The 11,073-nt window shown below is 36.3% G+C and overlaps 2 protein-coding genes across 2 annotated transcripts in view; one reads left to right on the top strand and one right to left on the bottom strand.

The window, feature by feature from the left end:
• Positions 1 to 427: 427 nt before the first annotated feature.
• Positions 428 to 1,425, bottom strand: LOC123659360 (transmembrane protein 223). The gene is made up of 2 exons (XM_045594578.1): positions 943 to 1,425; positions 428 to 833 (listed from the first exon to the last, which is right to left on the bottom strand). The coding sequence occupies exons 1-2, from the start codon at positions 1,319 to 1,321 to the stop codon at positions 541 to 543; spliced, it is 672 nt and encodes a 223-aa protein (XP_045450534.1). The 5' UTR covers positions 1,322 to 1,425; the 3' UTR covers positions 428 to 540.
• Positions 1,426 to 7,530: 6,105 nt separating this feature from the next.
• The window catches only part of LOC123659572 (DNA topoisomerase 2), a 35,534-nt gene continuing 31,991 nt past the window's right edge, over positions 7,531 to 11,073 (top strand). The window contains exon 1 of the mRNA XM_045594780.1: positions 7,531 to 7,717. Within this exon, the coding sequence (XP_045450736.1) occupies positions 7,703 to 7,717 (15 nt within the window). The 5' untranslated portion in view covers positions 7,531 to 7,702. The remainder of the gene's footprint in view (positions 7,718 to 11,073) is intronic.

Below are 11,073 nucleotides of genomic sequence, written 5' to 3'. Positions count from 1 at the left end.
TGAACAGTAGGACTTCAAAGTATACATAGCGACCGTTTTCCCAGGGAGGAAGCTGATGAAAAGGTTAATAATTTTATACACATAATATAATCAAAATTCTGATCTGACTATCCTACTACAACAAAGGTTGCTCTATTATATTTCAAAAATATAAATTACATTATTGCATCCAACACTGAGATTAACGATGTCAAAATATTACAATTTCGCAGATTGTTATCGATTTTTGTGAAATGGCTCTTAACTGCACAAGGTACTACAATATCACTCGTAAGTCAGAATATTGATTAGAACCCATGAGTACACCCATATTGGAGCTTCAAAACCTTATCTTTTATGCAAAAAAATGTATCTTGTTGGTAGGTAAATTGTTAAAATATTAAAGGGAAGAATGATACATAGTTCTAAACATGAAAGAGAAAAATAATAAATTTAAATAACTTTATTTACATTTGAGAATTGACAATTATTAACACAAACTGCATTTGATCATGACATTAATATGTAATAAATAAAACTCTGTTTACGCAAACAATACTTTTACCACACTCTCTTTAAGCCAGCAGTACAATCAAATAACAAAGGATTTCTAAATTCACCACGCATATCAAGCATATAATACATTAGAGTATTTTTAACTTTTAATGGTAACTGCACTTTAGCAATTTTACGGCTTTCCATACAACATACATTTTGAATAGGAACTTTCATAATCCTATTATTACCGAATGGTGCATAAGTAACAAATGTAAGGTGATGTCCGCCTTTGTTGAGAATTAGAAATCTTACAGACTTCAGTGTGTACATCCATATCATAGCTAATGATCCAGTTCCTGAAAAATAATTACACTTTTAGAGATAAATTTTTTAAAGCTATTAAATTATAATTAGTGATGAATGAATGAATACCATTTTTATTTAAATGAAAATGATTATATTTACCAATTATAATTGAGACTGCTCCTAAGGTATTTCTATATTTATTATCACCTAAATTTATCTTCCTGTACCACGGAGTTTCATCCGTGATCTTCGACCGATCGACCGGAGCATCCCTCAAGTTTTGTAATGCAAATAAACCTAGGTACGTCCAAAACATGTATTGTACGACAGCAAATATATTCATGTACATATAATACTTGGGATTTTCATATTTATATAATATTACATCTTTAGCTACATTTGTATTAACATCGTGAATTGTTTTTGTAACAGAACTGAAGGATTTTTCATTTCTTTTTATAATGGGAATTCTATTTATAGAATATCCCAGTTTAGATGCCCTTCTTAAAATGACTGGTGCATAGGATAGAAAAGACATTATCAAACGATTAATAAATACTTGAAAAACTTATAGCTGACTGCTGAACCTAAAAATAATAAAAACAACCTCAAGTATCTGGATGTCAAAAATGTCATTACTAGATAGATTGTCAAAACTTATAGGCCGCGTTCCACCTATAGTCTACCAGTATATAAGTGTATAATCTATGCCTATATAAGGCCCACAACTTTGGCCCACAACGCTAACGGCTCAACGCCCACGACCACTGAAGCAAATGCCTGCCGTTCCACTAATGCAGAACATGCCGTGGGCGTTGTGGGCGAATTTTATAAGTGGAATCCTTATTTGGGTGAATTGGGCGCTGTCAGGTGTCAGCTGTGTGAGCTCAATATGGCGGTATGGTGAAAACATGCAGCTGTGGGCGTTGTGAGTGAATATTTCGCATGGATTTGTACATATGCGAGTGTTGTGGCGGCCGGATCTCCGCTGAGGAGACCGGTCGCTTCGCACTCGCTTGTGATCTCGTCGACCGATGAACAAATGACGGGTGAGGAGGTCCTCACCCAGCTACGTGAGACGATGGAAGCCAAAGAAGGGTGGGTCAGGATGGAGAAAGTGCGCAAGGCCAAGGACCGAAAGGTGGTAATGGCCTTTAGTAGCAAGGATGAAAGGACGAAAGCGAGACTGAAAGTTGAAGTGAAAGGTAAGGGGCTCCTGGTCGAGGAAGTCAGCAACAGGGACCCGCTTCTAGTTCTAAGGGGCGTATCGTCAGTTAATACCGACGAGGACGTGTTGAAGGCCCTGAGGAACCAGAATGTGGAGTTGTTTGACGGCCTCGACCAGGAGACCGGCAGGGTTAGGGTCCGTTATAGGTGACGGGCTCGGAACCCGCACGCGGCTCACGTGGTCTTGGAGACCTCGCCCGCCCTGTGGGATAGGATAACCCGTAAAAGGTATGTCCATATTGATCTCCAGAGGGTGAGGGCAGAGGACCAGTCCCCGTTGGTGCAGTGCTCCCGATGCCTAGGCTACGGGCACAGTAGGAGATTCTGTGTGGAGTCGGTCGACGTGTGCAGCCACTGCGGCGGCCCGCACCTGAAGACGGAGTGCACGGACTGGGCGCAGGCCGTCCCGCCCTCCTGCAGGAACTGCCGAAGGGCGAAACTGGATAAGCTGGATCATAACGCCTTCAGCAGTGACTGCCCAGTTAGGAGCAAGTGGGACGACCTAGCGCGGTCAACAGTCGCGTACTCCTGAAGGCGCGACGGTCGGGGCGGTGGCGTGCTAGCAAGAAGTCTCCATTCCCTGGCGACACACGCGCGAGACGCTCTGCGGGGGTCTTGGCTTCGGAAAAAACTTGTATGTGTGTTGCAAGACAAGACTCCAAGCAGAGCAAGAGGGGAGCGCACGACCGCCGACTCCTGCAGGGGACCTCTGCATTTTGGGACACTGGGCGGCTGTAGACTACGAAGGGTCTTAGGCTGATTGTTTGTATCCTTGCATTCCTTGACGAGGCGGCAAGTAATCGAATGGTCTTCAATCAGAGAGGCAGGCAAATATGTTATTTTTATATCATATGTATATAAAATAATAGCATAGGATAAGAATAGCTGGATAGGCTAAGGATATACAGTTAAGATCAGATGCAAAATAGTTAAAATTTGAATAAACACTGAGTGAATAATTAGAAAAACAATGTTAGTAAGTTAGAACAAGACCAAGTTAACAAAATAGTAACTAAAATTATATTGTATTATTAGAAACTCAATTATATTAGTTAAACTATAATTATATTGTATTATTAGAAACCTAATTATATTAGTAAGTAAGAACAATACCATGTCAAAATAGATTAAGACCCTTATAGTAGTAAGTATGAAATACGATTTGTTTAAAATAGATAATAGAAAATTGTCATAATGATAGTGAATATTATTATCAATAATTAGCAGTATGTACTAGAAATTAAGAAAATTTATTGTAAAACAAAACAGCTACAATCCCAATGTGCAAATTTATTTACCCACACATATTATACAAGCTAAGCTAAGGTAGCCAAAGTAAAAAACTAGGACCTAAATAGAGGGAACCTACCCTGTGTGAGAAAGGTGATGGATGTAAGAAAGATCAAGTATGAGGCATGAAAGCACGAGAGGCATAAAAGCGAGAACTGGTATGAAAGAGTAGATAGCAAACAAAGTCTCCGACCCCTATATCGGAGGGTAAGAATAATAAAAAAAATGTGCTACTACTATACTATCTACTATATGTATACTGGCTTAGCAAACCTGGTGATGAAGCTTCTTTAGCATAAGCATCTGCACTCTCATTACCAGTAATTCCACTATGACCTGGAATCCACGCCAGCGCTACTTGAATGTTTTCAGAATGACAATCAAAAAGTAACTGCCTTATTTTTAATATTATTGGAAACATATTTCTCGAGTGAAATTGATTAGAAGCATTTACCTCCAGAGAGCTTCTGAAATCCGAGTGAATAATGGATTTATCCAATTGACGAGATTCAATAAATGAAAGAGCTTCTAGGATAGCTAGTCATTCTCCTGAAAAAACAGATGATAGCTGGGAGCTTGAAATTCAAAATAACATCAATCCTCGAAATCCACAGTGCTACACCAACGCAACTTTGCTCATTCAATTTGGAAGCATCCATAAAAATAAGTGGCCAATCTCATAAGTGCTTATTAATAATTTTTAGAAACTGATAGTTGGAAAGAATGGAACCTTTATCTATTGGAAAATTTAATATTATATTCGGAGAGAATACATAAGGCGTCTCAAATAGAGGATTAAGTCGACATTGAAAGATTGGACAGGCTAGGCGAATTGTCTATAGCTGATCACAAGGCATGGAAGATTTTTGTGCAACCAATAATTTTAGGAAAAAACTAACTGTGACAGATAATGAAGTTTGTCAATAAGTGAAGAAGATTGAAATTTTTTGTATACAAACCTATCAAATAAATATTGCCTTCTAAGTTGAAGTAGTGGGTCAACACACTCGACTTGAAGGGCATTTATAGGTTATGATCTCATAGTACCTACGACAATACAAAGATCTTTCGTTTGAATTGATCTAGTGATTTCAGATAGGTTCTATTGCATGGCTCAAGGAGAAGCGATCCGTAATCTAAGTGACTGCGAACGAGATAATTGTATAGAAGTTTCTGGGCATATGGGTGAGAACCCCACCATACACCAGAGAGGGCACGAAGAATGTTTATACTCTTCTCACATTTTTGAATGATGTGGTTAATGTGATGAGTACCGGTCATCTCTGAGTCAAGATAAGCCCCCAAGAACTTAACACAATTCCTCATTGGAAAAACCTGAAGATTATTGTAAATACCAATAATCTGGACGAATCTAGAGCACGAGAAAACCACCACTGTACTTTTTTCCGTTCTTAGAAGAAATCTGATCAATCTGAAATATTCTACGAGAATGATTACATTGCTATATCATCTGCATATTGCAGAACATTGCAAAAGCAATAAATAGATCTCTATGCAATTAATAAAGCATTCCTCGGATTCTGTAGGGGATAGACACGTCGGGTAGGAGAACCATTATTATGTATTACCAGATTATTTCTATCAATTAGATCCAATAGTAGTGTAGACATATTATCATTAAAATACGATCCCCATGAGGCATGGTAAATATTGAAATCACTTAATATTATAAAGGGAGCAGGGAATGAAGATATAGTAGATGAAAATTCAGATAAAGCTGAAGAAGTGGGACTGGGGACATATACTGAAACAAAAGTAATATTATAGGAGCGGACAGCCACAATATTTATATATTCACTATGTACAAGTAGAGAGATATGACAATATAATTATACATTTACTGGAGACGAATAAAACAGCTCCACCATGGCCATCATTTCTGTCAAACTGGAAACATGCATAACTGGGAACTCTGAAGCAAGAGCCAGGTCTTAACCATGTTTCCTAGACAGCTAGAATGGATGGGTTGATATGATTAAATAAGTGAATCATCATCATTACAGCCTATACAGTCCACTGCTGGACATAGGCCTCCACAAGTTTACGCCAAAAATAACGCGAACTCATGTGTTTTGATTATAGTCACCACGCTGGGCAGGCGGGTTGGTGACCGCAGGGCTGGCTTTGTCCCACCGAAGACACTGCTGCCCGTCTTTGGCCTGTGTATTTCAAAGCCAGCAGTTGGATGGTTATTCCGCCATCGGTCGGCTTTATAGGTTCCAAGGTAGTAGTGGAACTGTGTTATCCCTTAGTCGCCTCTTACGACACCCACGGGAAGAGAGGGGGTGGCTATATTCTTTAGTACCGTAGCCACACAGTACAACTAAGTGAAGTACTAAGTGAAACCTCATTCACTCAACTATGTGAATAAGGTCGTGTTTTTTATTTCTGATACTACGGCTATTCCACTGGATCAGCTTGCTTTCGATTATTGGACACTAATTTAGTTAGCTGAGTCAAGCTGGTGAGAGTTTTGTTCGGTAGCCCGGTGTCACTAAACTGGGAGATAATATAAATAAGAATGTCGGCGAGTTGTTTTATGAGGTTATTATTTGGAGATAAAGTTTCCTCTATCAAGGCACAAGCATTTAGAGTCTGTGAGTCAGGTACCCTCAAAATATCTCGATGAGCTAGATGGTCACATCCAGGAATAGCAGTGGCGATTGGACGGCGAGCTGTGAATGTTATTATTTTGTAGGATATGTTCTTAGGATGATTAGAATTGGGAGATGTTGACATAATACTGTTGTTGGAGAAGGATCTAACGGTGTCAGCAAATGGGCGCTTAGGGACATTTGGCTGAAGCTTCCAAACATAAAATTCGAGACATTACTAGTTTGATCGCCTTTTGTCGGGAATGCTCCTGGCAAGATGTATTGTTTGCATTGTGAGTACCAGAGCAGAATAGACAGGTTGGTGTTTCTACCGTACAAGTTTCTCCTTCATGCATCTGCGCATTTAAAAAATGTTGAACTTGACCTATACTCTTCTTTAACGTGCCCAAATCTACAACATTTATTACATTGGATAGTGGGTAACACATCGGTTTCTACAGGTAGAGAGGTAAAATAACAATAAACATGGGGAGGGAGTTTCTGTCCAGTAAATGTGAGGACTACAGACTGTGTCGGAATCCATACAGGAGAATTATGTTCATTAATGGATTTTCGACTTAGTCTCCGGACCTTGACAACTCCCCTATAACCAGAGGGAACTTGTAAATGCTTTACTAATTCTTTCATGGACCATTCAACTGATACTGCACGGATGATGCCCATGCGAGATACGCTGTAACTGATATAGATGCAATGTATCTGGAACTAGTTAGAACTGCTAGATTCAAAAAGGAATTGGCCTGCTGTGAAGTTTTAAATTCTATCGATACGAGATTACACCCAATTCGCTTTATGCCGTCGATCACAATATTAGTTATTTCATTCTTGTGTAATAACTGTCCTAATTGATTAGGCCACAGAATAGCTCCACTATTGAGATTGGTTTCCGATTTGACAACATGTACAATGAAAAAGGCAATATCTTCGGCCGAGTGTAATGCGTGACAATTCCAATGAATGGATAGTGTTGAATTAATATTATTAGTGGGTCTTTTAGATTGGGTTAAATTAGGATCGCTATTATTTCTTTTTTTAACCGACTTCAAAAAAAGGAGGAGGTTATTCAATTCGATATATATATATTTTTTTTTTCGGGATAACTTCGTCGTTTATGAACCAATTTAGATAATTCAAAAACCAGGATCTGATGATGGAATCCCAGAGAAATCAAGGGAAACTCTCGAAAATCCGCGTAACATTTTACTGGGTGTACCGATTTTAATGATTTTTAATGTAATTGAAAGCTGATGTTTATCATGTGGTCACATTTAAATTTCATCGAGATCTGATTACAACTTTTGGATTAATCTTTGATATTGCGTATTTACTTGACTATTTTTTCATCTATCTACGTTGTATTACTTATCGAGGTCAGGGGTTCGGAATCTATAATTAATTACTTAAATGTACTTATGCTTACAATATATACGACAAAAACAAAAACTGAGAAAACAAGCAAAACTTTATGCAGCAACAAAAACACTTTTTATTGTCACTCAACCAAAGAGCAGAGTTTTTCCTTAAGTAGTCTTGACTTTGTAGAATGTGACATACCCATAAACAACAAAAAAAATAAAATTTGTAGTCTATAGTAGTTATCGGCGTCTTTGTCAATTTCGTTACTTCGTTGCAGCTGTACTAATTGTAAATTAAAACAATAAAAATGTTTTATAAAAGCCAATAATATTAAACTCTGTACGGTCTTGATTTCAAGACAAATCGTGCAAAGCGTTGATCGCTTACGTTTTATTAGCACGACACCCAAGATGGCTGATATTAAGGTAAGGACACCAATCGTGGCGGCATTTTGATCAGTAACGGTCAAAATTGGAATTGTTTATTTCGATCCATAACTAAATATTTCATATTATTTTGTTATTAAGTAACGTAGTTAAAATGGTTTATCGAACCAGATTGGTGACAATTAATATCCCATGAATTGCCTTCATGTAAAATAGTACTTTTAAGTATGTTAAGTTTTTTTTTGATATGATATATATTTGCGCCTTAATTCTATAAAAAGTGGAAAACGGAACTTCAATATGAATATTTCTAAAATTCTTCTAGTCTTCTAAAATTGAACTACCTTCATTTATGTATATTTAATTTTCAATATTATTGTTCAATATAATGAAATTTCCATTGTATTAAGTTATTTTTATTATCTACATTAAGTAAATTTACACAATTTTTGCAATTTGAGTCAACATAAGCATTGCGCATTATAAGTCGTGAAATTGTAAGTGATATATTATTATAGTTCTATTATATATGTTGAAATTTTAATTTATTTTAATAACAAATTATACATAAAAGTAGATCATCAATTAACTACTTATGTATTCAACAAAAACAAACTATATACAAATAATGGTAAAGTTTCAAGTAAATGTACATCTTTCTAAATGTTAAATTGTTTGTATTACTATCTGTCTCACTCGCTCATGGCAAACATGTTCACTAACCATTTCTCTTATCATTTTGTCGTAAAATTAAGAACCTATCAAGAGCTTGTGTAAATAAAAAACATTTGAACTGAGTAAAATGGGTCAAAATCGGGTTACTTGAGGTTTCTATTTTTTTACTCGTTTTTTTAAGTATGAAACTAACAAGTATTGTACCATTTTACAATTCTGATTAAACGCGCAAACTTTTAATGGCACTTGCCAAGACACTTAAGTACATTTTTTTTAAAGGTCGTGTTTTTAATCAAAACAACAGTCAAGAAACAAAGTCGATAAATTTTGAAAATTTTAAATTCATAGCTTAATACAACAAATAGTCTTAATTCTAGAAAACTTGGGGTAATTGTGTTATTATTTTTGACTGTGATTCTAGAAATGTTATTTAAGGTTACGGTCCAAAGTTTTTGAACAAAAATAATAAAAATTAACCACAATAACCGAAAAATGGTTACAGTTTCACCAAATTTCTAGGTTTTTCTTAAATGCCCATAATTTTCAAACTGCATGGGATAGATTTTTTTTCTGATTATGATGATACAATCAATCCTGTCACCCCATTTTGGCTTGACGTTGAGTTTTGGGACATTCTGTACATTCAATCGCTCTGATAACTTTGATAGTGCGATGTAGGATACGTTAATTCGTAGTTCGTATGTTGCTCGATAGATGTCGCTACATGGGTGTACAGGATACTTAATGGGAAGTTGCCTGTTATGCTTTTAAACCATAAAACTAAAAATTTCATTTCATGAGCACTGCTAATAAGTAACACATTTACTTAACATAAGGTTATCACAGTTTGTGTTACATTTTACATAAAGTATTTTGAAATACATGTTAACTTATGAAATAAAATGATTCATTCTTAGCATTGTATTTTAAAACTACATGCACTTAAGATAAGGTAAGTACCTTATAATATTACACAGCACTGAGGTAGGACACAAGGAATATCTTGCTTAAAATTTGGAGACAGCAGTGTCTTAGGTGCGACAAAGCCAGCCCTGCGGTCACCAACCCCCCAGCTGACTGGTGACTATGGTCAAAACACATGAGTTTTGGGGCGACCTTGTGGAGGCCTATGTCCAGCAGTGGAATGCGATAGGCTGAAGTGATGAATAACTTGATAAAACTAAAAAATATATATTAATATTTTATTACATTCTACTTCTTCTTTGAAGACTATGACTCCATCAGCTTTTTGCCGATGATTTTGCCAATGACAAGTGCTGAAAGTGGATTAAAGTCTGGAGACAGGGTCTATTTTTGACAGTACTATAGTGGATTAAGCCACTTAAGCTGCGGTTAATTGAAAATATTTGAAATGATTATTTAATTTTATTTTTTGGTAAATTATAGTTTAATATCATTGATTCTAATAAACTTATATATATACTTTATTGCACTCAAAAAATTGATATAAAACATACAATAATAGAAAGGTTTATGGCAAAGGTGGACTTATCTCTGAAAGAGATTTCTTCCAGTCAACCCATGGTCATGAGTAAGTGTTTCATATAGCGAGGCAAACAGTGCAAGAAGTATTCATTCAGAAGAAAATAAAAAATAAATAATAAATATTAAAAAAAAACACCAAAGAAAAAATAAATAAAATAAAAGAATAAAATTTATATATATATACAAAAATGTAACATACTACATATTAACAAATACATATAAAGATACATACCAAAATACAAATATACTTATACATATACATACTCACTATAATATATAAGTAAATACATACATATTCTATAATATACAGATGATTACACATTAGCTAGTGAAAGCAAGTGTTTCTTTAATTTATATTTAAAGGAAACAAGGGAAGGACTAGTTTGAATGACTCTTGGGAGTTTGTTCCATAGTATGGAGGCGCGTACCGAATAAGAATTTAACTTAAATTTTGTATTACATTTCGGTATGTCTAGCTTAGCTGTAATGCCAGGGCGCCTGGAACGAGTAGGAGAGGGCAGTAGGTGAAATCGGGATCGAAGATACGATGGAGCATTTGGATCGTGAAGGATATTAAAGAGAGTGGAAAGGATGTGCATATCACGCCGAAGACGAATTGGGAGCCATTTTAACTGAGCACGAAATTGAGAGATGCGATCAAATTTTCGCAGGCCAAAAATGAATCTTATGGCAAGATTTTGGAGACGCTCTAACTTTGTAAGTAGCTCCTCAGTCACATCCAGATAGCATACATCAGCATAATCAAGGATAGGCAGTAGAAGGGTTTGCGCAAGCATAATTTTGGTTTGGAAAGGAAGAAAATATTGGAGACGCTTGAGAGAGTGAAATGTGTAGTGTATTCTTCTGCTGACCTCACTGACATGAGCTGACCATGACAAATTGCAATCCATAATAAGCCCTAAATTCCTAACTTTATCACAGTAAGGAATTGGGACCCCAGAGTACGAAATTTTAGGAACCAATTCCCAGTCAAGTCTGCTTCTCAATCGACTACTTCCAATAATGATAGCTTGTGATTTAGCAGGATTGACCACCAGACCAAAAGACCTAGCCCAGTCCTGAACTGCGACAAGGTCACTATTTAAATTTTCAACAGCCTCATGCAACTCAGTCAACTGGAAGTGTCTGTATATTTGTAAGTCATCTGCATACAAATGGAAGGGAGAAGTGATAACACGAGAAACATTGTTAAT

This window comes from Melitaea cinxia, chromosome 14, assembly GCF_905220565.1.
Source record: "Melitaea cinxia chromosome 14, ilMelCinx1.1, whole genome shotgun sequence".
Taxonomy (NCBI): domain Eukaryota; kingdom Metazoa; phylum Arthropoda; class Insecta; order Lepidoptera; family Nymphalidae; genus Melitaea; species Melitaea cinxia.
This window is presented reverse-complemented; position numbering and strand designations above follow the sequence as displayed.